General features: G+C 47.1%; 1 protein-coding gene across 1 annotated transcript; it reads left to right on the forward strand.

Moving 5' to 3' along the window:
• The first annotated feature begins 11,456 nt into the window (after positions 1-11,456).
• On the forward strand, positions 11,457-21,369 carry LOC125944356 (uncharacterized). Its single transcript, XM_049664752.1, has 3 exons — positions 11,457-11,467; positions 20,176-20,671; positions 21,036-21,369. Exons 1-3 carry the CDS (start codon positions 11,457-11,459, stop codon positions 21,126-21,128), a joined length of 600 nt encoding a protein of 199 aa, XP_049520709.1. The 3' UTR covers positions 21,129-21,369.
• The last annotated feature ends 650 nt before the right edge of the window (positions 21,370-22,019 follow it).

Below are 22,019 nucleotides of genomic sequence, written 5' to 3' on the forward strand. Positions count from 1 at the left end.
TTTGGACCACCGGGGGTTCTTTAACGTGCACCTAAATCTAAGTACACGGGTGTTTTCGCATTTCACCCCCATCGAAATGCGGCCGCCGTGGCAAAAGGACCTCTCAGGTGTGGTCGACGAGACCGGTATGGACAATGCAATTTTTTTAGCTTGGCCATTTCCAGCAAAAGGTTTCGCAGGTGTTCGCCCTTGCCCCCCGTGAACATGTGCACGACGTCCCCAAATGTGTGCAATGATGCCGACCTTTGCTGGCTTAAAATTTCAATCAGCACATCTCTGTCAAAAATCAGCAGTCCTGGTTCAAGGTCGTCACTGTAGAAATATGTTATATATGCTTCGTCTTCCTTCCCTATGGCAAGCTGCTTAATGTGGGACTTATGCTGCCACATATCAGGTGGATACCTGTTGTTTAACGAAGACAGCACTGTGTCAACTACTTCATAGAACATCTGGCGGTACATGTCACTCGCTGATGGAAACACGTGAGCTGAGGAACCTTCATAATAGCGGCGTGGGGTCTTCTTTCGCCTAGCGGCTAGAACACACGGGTCCTCAACTTCTACTTTTCCTGCCTCTGCCATGCATATGTGGGTCACGCGCTTCATTTTGAAGTTAATCTCCGCTGAGTTCAAGCTTGGGCCATCCGAGATGGCTGGGGTCCCTTCGCGTGCGCTGTCTCCCCGCGCGCCTAGTGTTATGTTTCCGCTGGTGCTTATACGGTGGAAAATACGCTTTTCAGCGTCAGACGGGTTCTGGCGAAGTACCGATAAGCGAGGTGCTCACTATTGGTTTTGTCGTTGGTGCTCATGCTGTGTTTGTAGCCGGTGCACATTGCCACATCCGCAGCCGCGGTAGAAGCGAGCTCGACGCCTGTTTTATATTTCTGCTTTTATTGCGATTGCAATTGCATGTATCGACACCCCAGGCAAGTTTTCGCTGTCGTCGTCGCTGTGATATTCCGTATAAAGTCCAAAAGTCTTAAGAGTGAGCAACCTATACGCTGTGGATGGGAGAAAAAGCGCGTAACACTGAGCCGAGAAGGATGGCGGCTTGATCGACATTATCTTCCCATGCCGTCAATATTCGGGTTAGTTGGAGGTCACGTGATCAAATGCGCGCATAGGGAGGAGAGCATGCGTCTTCTCATCTAGCCCTGCCGCAGCTGCAAATTACTGTGTGCGGTTGACGCTTACGCGGCCCGCGTGCCATATTCAATTGTTGGTAATCATTGAGGGGTGCAATGATCTTCTTTTTCTGAGTCCTAGTAGGAGCTCTGATGCGCATGACTGCTATTGATGCTGATTTCGAGTGAATCCGGCTTGGCCTCACTTCGGTTACTAAGTTATTTATATATATATATATATATATATATATATATATATATATATATATGACCTCTGCATGCACGTTGCGATGTTTCCATCCCCAAGAAATGTTGTAAATTATTATGAGTTTTGTTTTCATGAGTTGCTAGCATTTCCTACAGGAAAGAAAAGCAATGCCGAGACACATATCATTCACGTGTATTTCACACACCGTTGATAAAAGACTCTGCCGAAGGGGTCACTGAAGTCTGCAGGTCTTTTTCAGTGTCAAAAAAGTGTGAAAAGCATTTTGTAGCGAGTTGAACATACAGCAACATATTGATTCTCTAAACATAAACTATCCATATCATTAGAAATAATTATTAGTTGGCTAGCTCTTTCTCTTTAAAAATATAATAAACTTTGTCCTGTGTACACATTGAAATATAATGTGTCTGTGAATGGTGTTCACACTGGAAATTTAAATAACATGTTGGAGTTAAAAAATATGGATGAGGGAGCCGCCGTTGGAGTTTCTAATGTGCTTGTTTTCCTATTGCCAGGATTTTCAGAAATAAAGCGAAATTATGAATAAAAGCCGTGCACGTCCGCGTCAACAATGACGCAGTGAGCTTTTAGCCACAATAACATTGTAAGGGAAAATGTAGAGGCAACTCAAAAGAAACCTTAAACGGTTTGGGTAACAGGACTCTGGTACTGACATTTTAGGAGCGGGGGGGGGGGGGCTTCAGCATCGCCAGGGGGGGCTCTGCCCCCCCCCCCCCCCCGGAAAATTCCGAAGGGGGCTTGAGCCCCGGAGCCCCCCCCCCCCCGTAGTCGGCGCCTATGCCTTTCATTGTGTGTAGTACTGCGGTCTTTCACTACATCTCCCTGTCATGTGGCAAAGGCTACATTGGCCAGAGTGAGCATTGCGTTAATGACAGATTGACAGAGCACCGTGTGCAGTAGGGGGATCCGGCCACTTAGTGGACCATTGTAAGCAATGCGACTGCACACCAATATTTAACAGCACATGTGTTCTGGGCAGGTACAAGGATAAAAAGTGCCGTCTCATTCTTGAAGCTTTTTGTATTTAAAAAGGAAGACGATAAATATGTCAGTACAGCTTCTATTGCTCCATCAATTAAAGAATGTGATTACGTACATCAGAACCTGTCTACCATGCATCTTTGATAAGTGGCTTCAAGCATGTGCTACAATTCATATTCCGCCGTCTGTTGACGCATGAACAGTAAATGTATATATATATATATACCCGCACCTTTACATGCACTACAACCAGTTGAAAACCAGTGCTTCCTGTCCTTGCGTCTTTCCTCTTCTCTTATTTTTGCCTGTGTTCTTAAAGCACTGGAAATGCATGAAATGTTGATTTTCCAACTAGTCCAGCTGTCTGTTTAAGCATTGCACCTTGTTATCATACTGCCCCATTTTTTTATCAGCGAAGCTGTTCAGCCAGCCGTAATTTGTGTTGTGTATCAAGGTACTACCTAGAAAGAAAGGAAAATAAACTTTCTTGCCGAGGCGGGATTCGAACCTGCATACCCCCGGTCCCAAGGCGAGTGTCATAACCACTAGGTTATACAGCCACGCTTGCAGAACATGCATTTATGCGAACCGTATGATTGCGTTCGAGCGTCGTCGTCTTCGTCCACAGCTGGCGCATTCGTACGCTCGTGCTCTGCGAGAGGAAGAGGTTTTGCGCACTGAGAGTGAGACGCATAGACGGAGCAGGTCTACTGGAACGCGGTTTCGGCATTGGAACGCTGTGTCGGTGTTGCAAGCTGCGCTATGCAATGCGCAGTGACGACCGTAAGTCCAAGACGTGCGAAAAAAAATTATCATCATCATGAGTAATAAGATGAAAAGTTCGCGCGCACTTCCAGAAAATGCTGCGCTACGATTGCCCAGCTTCGCTGTTTCAAGCGTTGCATGGCCGATTGCAAGGCTAAGCGTTTTTCACAGCCTGTTCTTTGTTACCTTATGGTCATACCCAGTTCAGTTTTCATCTCCTTGTTTATTTTATTTGGTCAATATCTTTTTTTTTCTTCGTCTTTTGAAAAATGTGTATTCATAACCTGCCTTCATTTTCCATTTCCACTGATGTTAACAAAACACATCTTAATACAAAGCTTATTTTTCCTAATTCTTGATTGCTTGTTTTCCAAATGTCCAAACAGTTTATTTTAATTCCCATTTTGATTTCTGGGTAGACTAGGTCTACTGGATTGAATGCTTGCTTACATGTGTAGATTCTTTTTTGGTCTGGTCACCCCTACACCTTGTAAGAACTGACAGCAGTGCCCCTACCCACTCCATCGCAATCACTGCTAAACACTGCCTTCCCAACTTTATTTTAACACTTCGGCTTCTCTTGACCTACTATGTGCACCAGTATCTCCCCGAATGAGGTTAGGGGTGAGGAGGTCTGCATACGCAAAAATGCTGCCAAGGAAAACAGTTGCTACCCTGATGACAAGTACCTTTGTCGCAATGTTAGCTAGAGCAACATCCCTTTTTTCAACAATGCTGATCCATGTTCATGTTTTTCTAACACATAAGTTACTGCTTTGTTGTGCTATGTGATTATCATTTTTTGTTGCTTTCTTGGGATGAAAATTTACCAATGCTATTTGTTTCTCCTAACAGCAGCAATTTATCCTTGCAAAGCATGTGGGATCAAGATGAACTTTCACCAGGAAAGATTGCAAGACGAGTGGTTGAACAAAATAAAATTGTTTCTGTGTTCTAAAGAACTTGACACCTGAATTTTTGCACCTGTTTGTATATATTATAGGCAATTCATTCATGTCACATTGAAAAGTGTTTTGCGTTTTAAGCTATGTCACTGTGTTGGCCAGACAATTTCCTCAATAGCAACCTGCTGCTTTTAGCTGTCTTCACGACATTTGCTTTAAAGAATATGTACTATCAAAGACAAGAGCGCCAAGGATGCGCAAGCATCAACCGAATTGCATCGCTTCGCCATCAGCCGGGTTCAGCCACACTTATCTGCGTTCAAGACCACAGGAAAAACTTTCCGAACGCAGATGTTAGCAAAGCTGATTCCGGCAGATAGTTCAACGATAAAATTTGTTTGACGCTGGCGCTTCCTAGGCACTTATGACCCTGATAGTACATTCTTTAAAAATGAATGTGCTCTGTAAAATGCAATACGGGAAACACCTGTACTTTAACGGTTGGGCAGCATAGTACAGATTCAGCATACTACCATTTTCTGTTTACAGGAAGCACCTGTATTTTAACGGTTGAACCGTATAGTACAGATTCAGCATACAGAGCCTTCCGTTTTCTTAATACAGAAGGCACTTGTATTTTAAGGTGGCGGTCCCACTCTGGCGGCACGAGCCCCACGTTTTCAGTACTTTTGGAGCAACCGTGGCGGCTCTTCTACTTAGGATATGAAGTTGTCGTATAAACCATAAAAAGCTTAATTTTTGTAGATTCCAACTATATATAATATAAAGAAATTTATTGATGTGATTTAGAAATAAATGTTCAAGAACAAGCATGAGATGCATGGTTCTTGCGAACTGTGTCTCAGTTGTGACCATATTTAGAAGAAACTACCGCAGTTACTGCTTTGCAGCTTGCTCTGTAGCTTTAACACATATTTATCTAGTTCCTAGACGTAGCAAAATAAATTTGAATTTTTACTTTTTGGATAATTTGCTTTTGAAAATTGCCAAATATAGCAGTCTTCTGTTGTAAACAGCCCGACAACAACATGCTCAAGGAAGCTAAATTTTGGATAGAGTTCAAGGAATTTCCATCTAGTACACAAAATTTCATTCATGTACCTTTATTAGTTTTCCTAATAATGCGGCCGAAATTAAGCAATATTTAGAAGTCCAGTTTTACTTTTGCCCATTTTTGCGGGAAGGTACTAAAGCTACGAAGCTGCAGTTTAAAACTAATGAAGGTACATGAATGAAATTTTGCGTCCTATATGGACATTCCTTGAACTCTAATTTCTCCAAAATTTAGCTTCCTTGAGCGTCTAGTTGCCGGGCTGTTTACAACAGAAGATTGTGATATTTGGCAATTTTCAAAAGCAAATTACCCAAAAAGTAAAAATTCTAAATTATGTTGCTGCATCTAGGAACTAGATAAATATGTCCTAAAGCTACAGAGCAAGCCGCAATGCAGTAAGTGCGGTAGTTTATTCTAAATATGGTCACAACTGAGACACAGTTCGCAAAAACCATGTATCTCATGCTTGTTCTTGAACATTTATTTCTAAATCACATTAATCAATTTCCTTATATTATGTATAGCTGGAATCTACAAGAATTAAGCTTTTTATGGTATATACCACAACTTTATATCCTAAGTAGAAGAGCCGCCACGGTTGCTCCAAAAGTACTGAAAACGGGGGGCTCGTGCCGCCGGAGTGGGACCACCACCTTAAGGGGTGAACCGTATAGTATAGATTTGGTATACAGAGTCCTCCGTTTTATCAATACGAAAGCACTCGTATTTTGCATTACGGTCTCTATTGTACGGCTGTCCGTTCTACGGAAATGACCATTTTTTAGTTACGGAAAAGTCTTCGGTCACAATTTACCAGATTTTGCCGTGAACAAGAGGTATATTTTTTATACTGTAAAGCATTTTGAAAATTGCAGCATTGTGATCGTGGTGTTTATCTTTGTACAGTTGAACACTTTTTGTGCAGTCTTCTAATTTTTCCTATTCCAGAGGGTCCCGAGCAGTCCGCAACTTGGGAGGCAGCACGTGACGTCAGAAAACAAGTTCTAATACTTGGATGCAATATATGCCCCTGGTTTACGAAGTTGCTGCTAGTGTACCTTCTGTGTATGGCTACAGTCCCCCTAGCCTTAAACTAGTGTTTGAACAGCGGCCGAGTGTTTCTTACAAGAACAAGTGGTTGTCTTCTAGTGTGGTGTCACTTTACCGTTCTCTGCTTTGTCACAAAGTCGCCCAGTATCTCGAGGCATCGCAGGTCACTTGAAGAATGCGTTGCGACGGCAGTTCGTTTATTACGTCACAAGGTAGACAGCTTGCAGAACGCTTACTCGTCGGGCATAGGTTGCAATCTCGCCGCGACGTGGTGCACTGAGCATTGAAAACACGTCTTCTTGAGTGCATCCAGTCACGCAGAACAGGAGGTTTCGCGCATAGCGCAAAAGGTTGGGCAGGAAGATTCGAGGTCCTATAGGGCAGCGCCGCAGTGTCGACACAACATCTCCGTGTATTTGCAGTCGGCAAGACGGCACGTCTCCGAAATCGCGACCACCGGCATGCTATCAATGTGCCAGATGCTTAGACATGGATTCAGAGATGGGAAGAGCACGATCGAAACGGTGCCGGAGACGACGACCACCTAAACACACTGTCCTGCTTAACACGCAACTTGGCATACTCCGCAATTGGACAGTTAACTGCGCTGCTACTACACGAAGCTTCGTTGGCTTCTCTCCTTCCAAAGTTAGCTATGTAATTGGGAGCAATTAAAGGACTAACTATATGGAGTCATCGTAGCGATGACTACCATGAAATTGGGAGAATTCCCTGATAGATGCAAATACATATTAAGGATCCATTAGAATCTACAAAATCTTAAATATTATATCGACGATCGCGTGACGCTTCGCAGTCGAACGATCTCTGCGTCAAAATGATGGCAAAAATAAATATGAAGACTTATGCAAGTGGAACAAGTACACCGTGAATGATACTCCGATATTGGAGCGGTAGGGAGAACCAAACGATAAATGAGCAATTGAAAGGTAAATAGATACAAAAGAAAAGGAATGCTGCAAATAACGACCTACTCTGCTGGTCTTGCAGGAAGTGACAAATTCTAGGCTATGAAGACTAGCCAAGGACATGGACGTGGGAGTTCGATGTTGTACATATGGAAAATCAATGCAGAACAGCGATGAAACTGAATGGGCAACGGAGGCAAATATAATCAGCCCGAAAGAAAATGAACAATCTTGGAACAAACAAGATATGAAGAACGCAGTATTTTTCGGAACTAATCATCTTCAAATACAGCAGCAGACGCTCTCTACGACATCTCTGCGTCAATGTGGAGACTCAAACATAATTCGTACCAAAGAAAAATAATTTACAGGTTCATTTGCACAGAACTGCCTCTTAAGTGCTTGAAGATAGCATGCTGCCGGCCCTGAAGACTAGTCTCAAACCAGTCTCGGACCACAGACGCTTAAAAAACGAGCAAGTGTAGGCAATTTTAAGGCTGGAAAATTTTAAGTATCTGGTTTAATTGGGGATCTATACAAAAATTCTGAAACTCAAGTTTCCTGCCTGATGACAGGTGTTGATTTATCAATGGACCTTACAGCCCGTCTTGAAGCTCCATCTGAGAAGGCAGGGCAATGCCGATGCATTTTGCCGGAAATTTGGGGAGGGGTATTTTGAAACTGCTGTTCGAACAAAGTGAGCATGCCTTCAGCACTGGCCTGAACTCCGCTGCTCTGACACTGTGCCTCAAGGTGATTAGTAAATAATAGGTGACGACATATTTCATTGTAGATAATAGCATGATTTATGACATGCGCCACAGCTCGAGGGCTGCTCAGCAAAAGTTACATCGTATCGGATTCCCGTCTTCGGATCACCGGATACGGTCATCGCCGAAACAATCCGGCACATACATAAGCCAACTTCGCACAGGTAGGTGGCAATGATGGTACCAATACTGTGGTTCCTGTTGGCACGATGGATGCCTTAAGGAAGGCCAAAACAATAAGCAGAACTAAGGCCGAGGCTGCACAGTCAAGCGCTATCGGCGTTCTCTCTGCTGTTAGTCTCTCTTGAGAGCTTCTGTGCTGACCCTGTCGACATTCTCCTGCTTAGCTTTTCATCTCCGATATAAGAAAGAGGTTGAAAGGAAGGTGGAGACTTGCAATCAACATTGGCCGAACAAGGGCTGAAACGAGTGTTTGACACGGGGGTCTCATCATGACGCGGGCGAGTCGCCCCTGTCGAAGCATTCGCTGGTTTGATTAGGGGAGGTGACAAAAGTATCACTGGGGCTTTAAGAGTACGCTTGGCTAATAGACTTCTCGATTAAGTAGTGACCTCTTCGCGTCCACCAACGTGCGCGTAAATCGATGTACACGAGCATTTTCACATCTCGTCACCATCGAAATGCAGCCGCCGTGTCTGCGGCTCGAACCCGCGACCTTGGGCTTGGGTCACCGTGGGAGAATAAATATTGTAAGCAGCCCGAGACATCCCTTGTTCAAGAACTGTTGATTTCTCAATATACATTTTCCAGCACAGCATCTGGAGAAAGAGACAGATTAGTAACGAAGATGCAGTGAGGCAGCACTGGCGCATGTTGGGAAAATAGAATAACGAAAAACGATGCACATCCTGTGGCGAGGTTGCCACACTTAATCACATGTTATGGGAATGTCAGGACATAACAAACAATTCGGGCAGTGTCGACACCTCCGTCTCTTCGACCGCCAGCCTCCGCTCGCGTTGGAAGACCGCACTGCTCAGCTCGAACCTGACAGTACAGCTCTGGACCGTCCAGCGAGCCGAGGAAGCCGCTTCGAGACAAGGTCTCGGAACCGCGTCCGCGGCGGGTGCCCAGACCCACTAAAAATACGCCGGACTCAAATCTTATCGATTTGATAATAAAGTTTACGTTCTTCTTCTGCAAAGCTTGGTTTTGTTAGGTTTGTGTTTGCCTCTTCTCTGGGGAAGAGGCAAAAAAAAAAAAAAAAAAAAAAAGAAAAGCTTCGCTTTCAAAGGGAAACAGCGTAAGAGTCGTAGTCTCGCACAGGCCTATGTATCAGTCGCTGAAATTTACAGCACGTCAAGGAGCATGTCTGATCGCGGCAACTCTAGAATGTTGATGATGATGATGACCAGCTGCGGCAGTGCGTGCTACCTAAGAATGAGTGGCCAAGAATCGGGCGGAAGAACACTCTAAACCGGGGGGAAATTATGCAAAGAAACAAGTCATCACTTATCTTCATTTTAACTGCCGTTTCTCCACATAGCGCTGATTTTTTGTAGCATTTTCCTCGTCCTCTCACGCTTGCGATTACTTCTTTCAAATTATTCAAAATTGTGCTGTTTGCGTTCATTTAATAGTATTTGAAGTTTCTGGAGGAGCTTGCGATATTTCTGTTAAATGATTGTTTTAATATTGTAATGAATTATTGCTTCTTTTTCGATTCCATATCAAGTTCATTTCTTTTCCCTTTTTTTATGCAAACTCTAGCATTTCTTTTTTGCAGTTATAAATGTTTGCTGCATGTCCAATCAGCCTCATGGTATGTTCCATGTGTGGACGAATCGCCATCGTCATGACCATTAGCGGACGCAAACCCTTCAATGAATTAGAAAATTCAAATAGCGGAAAGGCAAATAAATTCGCAGTAATTATGATTTATTTATTCAAAATACAGATTACTTACTGATTCTTAATGTCGACTCTTTAGTTATTTTTAATATTAAGTTCATGGTACTCTCCCTGTTTATTTAAGGATGAATACATTATACTTGCGTTGATATTTCTTGTTTCCGTTCTCGAAATCGTTTCGTTCACTGGCGCAGTCGACCCCGAACCATAAACATTTCTCGTCGTGATGAGTCTCCTGTTTCCTCTCGCCCGCAGCCATTTCGCGCCTTCGCACCGTCGTGCTTACTTGCCTGCAGTGCCCATTCGCCCTACTTTATCGTAATGCCGCTCCGCGACGCCGGCGGATCTCGCAGGCTCAGTGGATTACCTGTGAAGAGTCTCGCCGAAACCTCGACGCTACGGGTCGAAGGAAGAAAAATAAGTCGCCTTATCGCCGACATCGCCCAAAACCGTCCTTTGAGACTCCTTTGCAACGCTGCGCCATCATACAGTTGCTGACGGGTTTACGAGCTCGTGTCTGCAAGTTCAAGGAATCGTTCGAAGGCAGCATTTCAGCGTCCCAATTGGAACGAACTCCTTGGCCGTGTTCGCTTGGGCGTCCGTCATCGAATGTCCAACCAGGCGTTTAGACCAGCGCAGCTACAGTAACAAGCAGTCGTCGTTGAGCTAGGCGACTACTCTGGACCCAGTTACACCGATGCGCATCGCGGGCAACGTGCAAGTTATATGGACATTGTGCTTGAAGTTCGTGTGTGCCTCTCGCACGTGTTGTATCAGCCCTACCACCAGTAGATACCGCTGCATGGTGCTCCTGCCTAGTCCTGTTGGCCGAAGCTGCAGTGCCGTCAAAAGGGACATCTCGCATTTCTACTACATCTACAACACATCTTTCGAAGCTGTTGCTCTGCAGACGCCGCTAAAGTTTTTTGGATTCACTTGTTTCGTAAGAAAATCACGCTGGTGCCAGAAGATTTCTGTTGGAATCTTGGTCGTCAATGCTGTGCGGGTGAAGACATTCAGAAACTGAAATCCGCGTGTGCCATGCCATGAACGACTGCTGCCACGGATGGCGAAATGATCCAAGGGTCAACTGTGTAACCACAAGCAGGCCTACAGCAGTCGCCACTACCAGTACTATCTTGCCAGATGTTTCAAGCACGCGTCCAGAACAATTGAGGTTCATTTCCCAAGCCACTTGCCAGTGCCTCAACAACAGGAACTTATTGTCGCTGAAGTATTCGCTCACTTGGGCTTGTACGACGTGCAATTGACATGCCATACAGTCGATCTCCCTAGGTACTCAGCTGGACCGTCGTTTTCTTGAGGCGTTTCGCGGCGCCTCCTTGGGCGCAGTAGTTGTTAGCAGAGGCAGTATCGAGATGACTGTTCGTTCAAGCAAAAACTGCTTTCATGTGCAGACCTACAGCGATTCCCAGGACGTCCACCCGAGAGCGCAGATAGTGCGGTCTGACTAGTAGCGGCCTCAGCGCTGAAGTAGGTGAGAAGTGTGCGCGCGTGCGTTGACTGTCGTCGCGTCTAGTCGACTCGCCATGCGTGCGGCAGCCTTATTGGAAGCCGTCGGTTTCGCGCTGCACTTCCTTCTTTTTCGTAACATCCTGGTCCCGAGAAAATGAACTGGGTTGAACCATCGTCGAAGCCAATCGCCACCGGTCGCTTCGTCAGCCTGAAATCGGCGTTTCAGCGCAGCTTACAGCGCGGTTGAAGACACTGACACAATGTCCGCAAGGCAAGTGTATGCATTTGCGAAGTCTGTGCCTCTCGCACGGTCTTATCACTGTAACCGCTGCAGAGACCGTGCGTTCTTTTACCATCGAAGCTGTTTAAGCAGCCGTAATTTGTGGTTCGTCGTGCGTATCGAGAAAATACGCAGAAATAATCTTTGTTGCCGAGGCGGGATTCGAACCCGCGTGCCCCCGGTCCCAAAGCGACTGTCTTAACCACAAGGCTATAGAGCCACGCTTGCAGAACATGCATTTATGGGAACCATATGATTGCGTTCGAGCGTCGTCGTCTTCGTCCACAGCTGGCGCGTTCGCGCGCTCGTGCTCTGCGAGGTGAAGAGGTTTTGTGCGCTGTTAGAGCGAGATAGACAGACGCATTCACGGAGTAGGTCTCCTGGAACGCGATGTCGGCATTGGAACGTGGTTTCGCGCGCACTTCCAGAAAATGCTGGGCTACGATCGCCCAGCTTCGCTGTTTCAAGCGTTGCGCAGCCGAGTGCAAGGTGAATCGTTTTTTTTTTTTCGTTACTTTAGCAGCTGTGCTGTTTGATCATAAATGGCAACAGTCGTGTAGGTATTGGTGTGTAATGAAAGGTGGCAGAATAAACGAACTAGATTGCTGATTTGGAAATCGGTAGCTCGCGCAATAGCCCCCGTGTCACACGGTCGCTTGCGGTCGCGATCCAATTTTTTTTTTTTTTTTAGTCGAGGATTGGCTCGTTTGTGCAAGCGGAGAGAGACAGAAAACTTTATTTTGATGGTTCATGGAGAGGGCTGGATCCCCGTGGTTGGTGGAGTCCAGGGCTCCAAGGCGGTGGCAGAACTTTCGGCTCTGGCGAACAGTTTTGCACTGATCCTGCAGTGATGGTCAGCACCATGTCCCATTGACATGTGTTGCTTTTCGGTTTGGGGAGTTATTACTAATTAGGGATTGCTTGGCATGTGGTATGGTAGAGGGTAGCTCGCTCTGTACAGAAAGGACAAAGGGGTTCATAAAGGGTGGGGTACGTCGCATGGAGAAGTGTGAGGGGAGGATAGGTGTTGGTCTGGAGTTGTCTCCAGGCCGTGGCTTCAGCTCTGGTGAGGGATGGGTGTGGTGGAGGCATCGTTCTTCTAGAAAGGCGGTAGTGCTGAAGTATCCCATAGTAAGCGCGTAGTGTTTCTGCGCTGGGGTCTTCTGGCGTCTCTTGCAGTGCCCGGTTGCAGTGGCCTCGGGCTAGCGTGTGTGCATGATGGTTTCCGCTGACGGCTTCGTGTCCCGGTGTCCAGGTTTTCGTGGCGCGGGGTGTTTGGTTAAAGGCGGTTGAGAATATCGCATGCTAATTTATGTAGATGGCCGTTCGCGTAGGCTCGACATGCTGACTTACAATCTGTAAGAAAGAATGTCGCAGTTTCACCCGAAAGGCGAAGCATCAATAGCGATAACAAATTAGTAGAGAGCAATACGGAGTAAGGTTAGTAGTTTTATCAGCTGTATAAACTTGGACATGTAGCAGCACGAGCAACGCGCAGAAGTGTTGTCGACGCCGTCGGTGTTTTGTTCGCGTTCGCACCGAACGCGCGCGTCGTTGGTGACTGTTGCCGGTGCCTCTGGCGGCGGCTCGAAGGTTTTCGACGAGATCAGAGCGGGACACTCGTCGAGAAGCGTCGGAAGTCTTTACCACGTTCCCGCCTCGCAACGTTTTATTGCGATAGCAATTATATGGACACTCCAAAGCAGATTTCTGCCGTCGCCGTGAGGTTCCGTATGACGTCAACGGCGATTAAATCGTCGTCGCGTTTCGGACGCTGTATGTGCGAGTGAAAGGGCGGGAGCGACGCGCGCTTTCACGGGGAGCGAACGCACGTCGGAGAGCAAACGCGCGTTCTGCGCCGTGCTCCCTGAAGGGCTGCAGAATTAAGCGTCTCTTTCCTGCTTTCCATATATAGAGAGCAAATGCAACTTTTTTCGTCCCGCGAAAGGATGTGGGGGGACGGGAGGGAAGGAGGGGAGGCGACGTTTAGCTGCGGCACCAAATACGTATTTATATAAAAACTCCGCGCGCGTTCGGTGCGAATGCGGGCAAGACGCCGACGGCGTCGACATCAGTTCTGCGCGTTGGTGGTGCTGCTGCATGTCCAAGTTTATACAGCTGATAAAACTGCTATCCTTATTCCGTATAGCTCTCTACTAATTTGCTATCGCAATTGGTGCTTCGCCTTTCGGGTGAAACTGCGACAATTTTTTTATATAAATACGCATTTGGTGCCTCAGCTAAACTTCGCCTCCCCTCCCTCCCTCCCGTCCCCCCACGGCCCTTCGCTCGACGGAAGAAGTCAAGTTTGCTCTCCGCCGTGCGTTTGCTCCCCGTGAAAGCACGCGTCCCTTGTGGGCTTTCACTCGCACATACCGCGTACGGCGTGCTGCGACGATTTCATCGCCATTGGACTTCATACGGAACCTCACGGTAACGCTAACAGCGACGACGACGCCGATGGCAGAAATCCACTGGGAGGGGCCATATAATTGCTATCGCAATAATATATATTTCCTCATCCTGTCTCGATGCCGAGGTGGCGAGGGCAATGGCGGCCTTTTCTTCTGCGGCGACGTTTTGCGTACGAACGGAGGCGGATACGTACCAGTTCCTCCTGTCTATGTCCAAACACGTGAATCACCATGCTCTCCCCATTCGGGTACTTGGCCGCATCTGTCCAATGAGCAGTGGAGAGAGTGCCGTATTATATTTCTATTGTTTTGGCTCGTGCTTTTCTGCTGCCCAAGTGACATTCCGGTTTCATGTTACGCGGAATAGGGACCACTAGTATTTACTTATGTAGGAACTTGAGGAGTACTTGTTGACTGTTGGTTGTCGCCACGGAGTATTGCAACCTTCGAAGAGTTGTTCTGCCTGTTCTAGTGAGGTTGAGGCGTGTGATTTGCGCATGTAGGTGTGCTTCAATTAGTTCCTCTAAGGTGTTGTGGAGGAACGCCGAGGGCTTGTTTGTACTTTTCTGACAGTAACACATTTATTTCGGTTTTTCCTGTTGATGTTAGGCTGAGATAAGGTGTCGCGTACGTGAAAGTACTGACTATAAGAGCCTATAAGTCAAGCGTAGTAGGCCTTCTTTCTTCATGCCATGTCTGCGACTGATGACTCGATTGATCATGCGAGCTACGCTATAGGCCGTCTATCTTAGTGAGTTTATAGTGTCTTATCGCGACCATTATCTTGCATGTGAACGCCTAATATGCGTCGTGTCTGGACTCTGGGTATAGGTTTCTGGTTGAGGTGTATTTCGATGGCCTCTCTAGCTGTGCTTTTTCTTCTGATTTCATTTTGAGAACGAAGATTTTTCTGGGGAGCACTCCAGGCTGCAGTCTTCGACGTGTTTGGTGACAGCGTCGACCGGCGCTTGTAGGGCGTCCTGGTGTCCTCCATCCGAGCCTCGAGTTGTCCATATCGTAATGTCGTCAGCATATATTGCGTGACGAAAGTACGGGACATTTTCTAGATGCTCAGAGAGGTTTTTCATGGCGACCTTGAAGAGAAAGGTGACAAGACTGATCCCTGAGGACAGGCTCTATTTGGGACTTATTTCTGTTTTGTCCTCAGGTTATCCATGCCTACAGTGCACTGGATAATATTGGGTAGTGGAAGAAGCGGCGGCCTCGGCGCGAGGCATATTGTGTAGAAGCTCACCAGATGGCGCGCGCGCTCACTTCCCGAGCACCGGCCGAGGGAGTCGGCGGCAGAATGCAGCAGGCGAGTGCGGCGGCACAGAGTTTCACAGTGCTGTGTTCATTTTTCCTCATGCCAAATATTTCAATATGATTTTATTTAAGCAACTCTAAGATCTGTACCCTGGGATGGCAGGGTACAGATCTAACATACATTGTACGTACCTACAATGTATGTTATCGCGATGCACGCACTTCGCGCTGCAGCGGCAGAGTGCACTTTTAGCATGGCAATTTCACTTTTTTTACCCAGTTGCACCAGTCACAAGTCCCGTTCGAAACATAGAAAATACATTTGTATTGAATAGGACTTAGACAGTGACTCCCACCAAGTACTAGGGTATGTATTAACCCGACGTTTCGGAGCCAATTCGGCTCCTTCTTCAGGAGGTATTCTTCGGAGGTGGCGGTATGCAGCTTTTCAAAAGTTCATCGTAAGAAAGGGGAGATAAAGTAAGGGGGGGGGGGGAGATACTTGACAGGGCACCTGTATTTATTGACACACGTAAATGGCGAATGGGTGGGGAGGCTGCGACGTTGCTGATCGACTGGGATGACCGATGCTGGGGGACGCTTTACCCGCGGGAAAGCCGTTGAAGGGGGGGGGGGGGGCGGAGGGAGATGTTTCGGTGTTTGTGACCTAGAGCGGGGGTCTTTTCTTCTTTTCGCCATGTCGCCAAGGCCATGGACATACACAGAGGGTAGGGTGCCCTTCATGCGGTTTATATTACGTCGGGTTAATAAATACCCTTACTTGGTTGGAGTCACTGTCCTAATCATGTCCTAATCAAATTTTCCAACCAGACAGGTAATTCTGTCGAAATGTTTAGCTTAAAATTTGTGCTGAATGCATGCATAATGCTGCATTTTGCTATAATTACGATTTAAGCAAGCGATGGACATGTGCATTTCCGAAGCGTGAGCCTCCTGCAGACAGTTGATTTCAATCCCTGTATCAGTAGGTAGGGGGGGGGGGGGGCATTTTCAAGAAACATTCTGCAACAGATGAGTTGCACGGTAGAGAGCACACAATACCATTTCACGCACTTACGTACAGCGGCTCAACTTCAGATATCTTGAGGCCACCCGACTCTTTGGAGCGGTTTAAGGACTTCACAAAAAAGTGCAGCCGTGTGTGGTAACATAAGAACCTACAACCTTCACCGTCAAAGATTCTGCATGGCTGGCGCACCTCCGGTCTTGGCGGTTTCTCTTACCAGGAGTAATAACATCCTTAACACTCTCATGATGCAGCTCCTGTGTACTGAATGATCTTGAAAATGCTGTGAAAAGGTTTTCTGATCTGACCTGAAAAGCCATCCGGTTGGATATAGTAGGCCACCGTTGTCTCCTGGTGTACTGGTGTACAGCTTGGTGTACTGAGCTGCAGCAAGACTATCAACATCCTCCTTCTTTGGGAGAAGCAATTTGGGGCATTCATCGCACTCCAATTTCAATAAAAACTTTCTGGCAACATAACCACAATTATAAAAAATGATCCGGTCGTCACTTTTTGCTTGAACACATGAGACATAGCCTGGTACAGGGCCCTGCTTTTGATACCCTGCAGTGGGAATGTCATCATCATCAAGAAGGCTTTGGATTATGTCAGTTTTGCCAGGCTTTGGGCATTCCATCTCAAGGAGGGCTGTAAGAACACCAGGCTCAGCATTCCCATTAGCAACAGATCTGGCAAGCCCATAAATACGTAGGCAAGACGCAGTAATGAGAAACTGTGTACTGGATGGGTATTGCAACCGGTTGACTGCCGTGCTATACCGAAGAGATTTTCAACTGGGTCCCGACTCAGCTTTGAGGTCATTAAGTACTTGTAGCTAACATTCTTTGTCATGCAGGTCAGCAATGACAAAACCCTTGCAACTGCGACTCTCAGGCCAACAGCAGTAAATGCGGACAGGGAGCGACCTCGACCACCTGCGTGCAGCACCGATTTGGTCAGGCATGTCAAAAACGAACGAAGCTTTTCCACAGAAGCGGATTCCAGCCGCAGACCTTAGCTTGGAAATCTGGATGTCATTATTTAAATGATGTCTCGGATCGTCCTGCAACCAAACAATTCACCAAGAATTTATTTTCTAATATCCACACTGTTTACGATCGTTTGAAGATTATGCTGGGGCGCTGTCACATCCAGGCTGTCGTTGCCATCCGCACCATCATCTTGGGATGATGAATCATGAATGCCGCGACGAGACAAACGCACCTTCTTCGTGCGTGCAGCTGGGCACACTGCAACGCGTTTTCTCTCCGGTCTTCTCTGACGCATTTCCTATGAGAGGTAGGATGTCAAATCGGGAAGAAGCGTGGGCACCACGGCGTCGCACAGCGCCGGTTTACCTCGAGGAATCCTTACTTCCTCACCGTCGATGAAGTGAACATAGTGGCGCAAAATAAAATGCGCTTTAAAGTGCCTCTTCCACACAGTTAAAGTCTCGGAGAGTGGCTTATCTTTGCAGTGAAGATTCCTCTCCCATTGTTTCCGCCGGTCATTGTCTTTAGGCACTCCAAAAAGAGACAACGTGCGCCCATGTACTTCTCAAAAACCAGAATACCCGCTCTTGCATCCGGGCGCATAGCAATGCGTATCGCTTTTTTTTTCTTGCGTTATCCAAAAAGCGACAACAGGGCAGCATCGAACAGAGAAACGATCACGCTCGGCACTTTCAGTAGCTTCACTTGCAAAAACATGAAAAGCACGCTGGCTAGTAACACCAAGAACGACGCGGTAAAACGGTTGCAGCTACGCGGGCAACGCGGGCTCCAACCGGCACGGTCTCCTCGGGAAGAGCACACCAGTGCCCCTAGCGGGAGTCTTCGCTCTTGGCTTCACGCTGCCTGTGCGCCCAGCCCTCCGCTCTTTCCACTACCCAATACTTCTAGTTCACTGTATCCATGCCTACGGTTGCCGTGCGGACCGTTCAGCTCCAGCCAATCAGCGGCGGCCGAAGTGGAAAGTCCGCTAGGTGGACATTTACAGAATACCTCATTTACAGAAAAAAGCAGGGAAAAGATGGATACGACCTGATCTCTTAAAATCATAGGTAGCGGTAAAAGGAAAAATTAAAAAAAAATAATAACGAGAGGTATACAAAAATGCTAGATGAAGAACAGGTATAGTATACCTAATTAAATCAAGCAGGCTAGGTGACTATTTGTCGCCGCCCCGTTTCAAAGGGGATGCCAATGAATCATCATCATCATCATCATCCCTACCCAGTGCAAGAGTAGGCAGGGAAGTGTAAGGCGCAACCCACACGACGAAGTACTGAACTGTATACAGAATGCAAGAAAGCAGCAGTTTTTTAGGTCTCGCCAGACGGAAGCGAAAATTGCAACGCTGACCTGAAACTGTCACGAAGCAATGAAAGCGGACGACATCCACACAAAACTACAATTAAACTGCGTCGGCATACTGCTGTTCAGGAGGATGTCAACGTTTCTCATTGCGAATTTGCATTCACGTTACGCCCTTCCGCAACCAGCGCAGAAATTCGCCTGTATCGTCTGTCATATTGTTCTCCCGTCTTCTGTGCTGTGTTAATATTTATTAAGGGTAAATTGGCAACAAAATTTGACTTTGGTAATACAATGCTCATGGTTGCTCGTACTATTAAAGCAATCTTGGCAAAGCTGCGCAGGGCTGGTGATTGTCTAATTTTCTTATCAGCAGCCTTTATATCGCACCTAAGTGACGACGCATGCGCCTTGGTGGTTAGCATATATGGCGTAATTAGTCCCAGCACGTCGCCTCCGAAAATTTTAAGCAGGCCCGCAGCACCACGTGCATCTGCCTGGGCCGCTGTATCTTGAGAGGCATCTGCGACGGGTGCACAGTCCGCCGTGCACTGTGTTTTCGCGGCTTAGTTCGCGTTGATGCGAGACGCAGCACGAAGGTCAATTCGCTCGCTGCCGCGCTTTCTCAATCCAGCGTTTTGGCAGCAAGTTTCCTTGGTCATCGGATGAGGTGTGTTCATGATTGCTTATGCGAGCGTGGCACCGTGCTTGTTCATTTAGTTAGTGTGCCTATGTTTACGAGTTTATACGGCCGATAAAAATTCTATCCTTACTTCGTATCTAGCTGTCCACTAGTTTGCTGTAGAAATCGATGCTTCGCTTGTCGCGCAAGATTGGGACTTTTTTTTTCACCACGCTTAAAATTTTATTTCAGTTGGCCTTGAAGGGTACTTTAGGAAACCTAAGTGGTATCTGTCACAGCTACTTTCGTACCATTTATCTTCGCCGCGCTTCTTCACGAAAACAAGTCGTTGGTATAATTGTTTCGACACAATCGAAATATTATTTCAGTGAAAGCCTAAACAGTTTAATCAGTTTAGTATTTAGTTAAACGGACCTCGCTCCAGCGTATCGAAAATGCTTCCTGTGCGATAGGTTTCCTGTGCTTAAAGCGGTATTACGATGTACTTAAAGTCGGCGTAGCATACATATTGACACGTGCACGTGTTTACCTTTCCCTGGTGACCGCGTTTCACCGTCTAACAAGTGTTATCGCTCAGCGCAGGACACGCCTGAATGTATCGGAAGTTTCTCGAATGAAGTTTGTTTATCCATGGTTGTATCCGCTTTCTGTTGTCACCGAACCTTGTGTAATCTGATGGCATGTATGCGCGACGCGAATTGTCTCTGGAAAACACACCGGCACCAGCGATTACTCTGGAAACTTCGATGACTAATGTATAAAAGCCGACGCGTTATACCTGCTGATCAGATTTTCGACCACCGCCGACAGTGTTCGCCGATATCGTTGTTCGTTGGTTGTAGCCTATTTTCCTGGGCACAAGCTCACCCAATAAAAAGCTATAGTTTCATCATTCACAGCTTTACTGCTGTTTTCTTCATCGTCACTTCTACTTGAAAATATGATACGCTGTACGTTACAGGGTTAAAATATAGACTTCCGAGCAGACAGCCCCTTTTTTATACACCGTTGCGTGACATCCTTCTCTACTGCAGGCATTTCGCTTCGGGAGACAGTGCCGACGTGCGTTCGCCAGACACTCGGCTGTCGACCAGGGGCGTCGTCGAGTCGCATCTCACCGGCTGGATCCCGGAGCGGGACCTGCGTGAGGCCGGCTCTTCCTCGGGCGCCCAGCCCAAGCTGAGCCCCGTCAAGAGGTGCTGCCCTGGTGCCAGGCCTGCCAAGACGGCTCGAATGCAGCGCAATACGACCGCGGTGACGGCGACCGCCGCAGCGATGCCCCACCGTCGCCGGTCGTACGAGGACAACTTCGTGAACCGGCAGAGCCTGGAGCTGGCCCAGTTAAGCCTAGCCGAGGAACGGGACGAAGACGAGGTCGAGATGGCGAGCGCGGAGGCCGCCGCCCCTTCGCGGGAGGCCACCGCCGTCTTCGCCGGAGGCGCCGGCGACGCGTCGGCGATGCCTTTCGCGTCTGGCGAAGAGCGCGCGATGGCGGCGAGCGTCGACGCAACGCGGGCCTACTTACCGAGGGTATACTCACGTTCATACCACGTCTACCCACACGAACAGTTATGAATTCACGTTCATATACTGCCGTCTACTGGCAGTCATTGTTACTCGGCCAAGTCCACATCTGCGCGTACTCACAGTTCTAAAGTTCTCACGCCCGCTCACACTCACTGGTCCTCGCTCACTTTGATACTCACGTCTACTGACGGGAACAGGTATTAACTCGCGCTTACACACCCACGTCTATACACAGGCTCACTGGCACTCAGCTACGTAGTCCCGTTCATGCTCACACCATTCGTGTCTCACTCACACCCGCGGGTCTCTCAAACGAGCAAGTGAGAGTGTATTGACGAGTGAGTGTGCCGGCCTGCGCTTCTTACAGGGCACGTTCGGCGAGAGATGGACCCCGACGTGGATGTATGGGCCGGCCGTAGCACCGTTCGGCCCAGCGTGCCGAGATCTGCTCAAGCCGTAGCGCCCACGCTGCTCACTCCCGCAACGAGCCTGACACTCAACGTCGTCGAGTCCTTTCGATTTCCATGATTATTTCCCCCCTATGACATTATTTTAGCGTTTGTACTGCATAAAGTTTTGATAAATGCCTTGAACGCCCGTAGCCCACTCTTCTGTCTCAGGATAACAGTTTGGTTGACCTTTCTGTGTCAGCTCCGATTTACTACTGCGCGTGACCCCCCACCGCCCCTGTAGATGCTGTGGAAGGGTGGTTGAAAACTTATCTTCTAAGATGGAATAAATAAATGTAAACACGGAGAAATTGGCGCTCACACATTCATCTAAAGCTTTGTACAGTAGCAAAAATTTTGAATACCATACGAATAATCACGGAACCTTGTTTCGCATTTCTGATAGAACATAAAAATATTCTTCCGTGTGCAAGAAAGGAATTTACCCTTTATCCGTGCAAGCACAGTCACATAGACTGAAACATTAAAAAAAACGAAGCATTTCACCTAATATGATGCAATAAATGTGCGTTCAACAACCTGATGTGGAGTTGTTCTTGACTAGGTTACTGCGAGATATCGGCAAAAAATAATTTGCTGATCCAGATGTTCGATGAGCTTGACTCTGCACACACTCTGCTGAAGCGTGCTCATTTAGGACAGTGGTTGCAGTGATTGCTAAATACCTTAAGTACAAGTTAAATTTAACACGATCATATTTAGCGGTTTTGAAAGACACTCTAGTACGCTGCAGTAACCACGCATATGGCGCGTATTCAGCGAGAAACGAATTTTCTATACATTTGACTATTGAATTTGCTGTTGCAGCTGCTTACAGAAAGTTTCGCGTCATGGCAAAAAAAAAAAAAAAAATGCCGTGGTTGAACGCGGTTAAAACAAGT

Source organism: Dermacentor silvarum, chromosome 3 (genome assembly GCF_013339745.2).
Source record: "Dermacentor silvarum isolate Dsil-2018 chromosome 3, BIME_Dsil_1.4, whole genome shotgun sequence".
Classification (NCBI taxonomy): Eukaryota; Metazoa; Arthropoda; class Arachnida; order Ixodida; family Ixodidae; genus Dermacentor; species Dermacentor silvarum.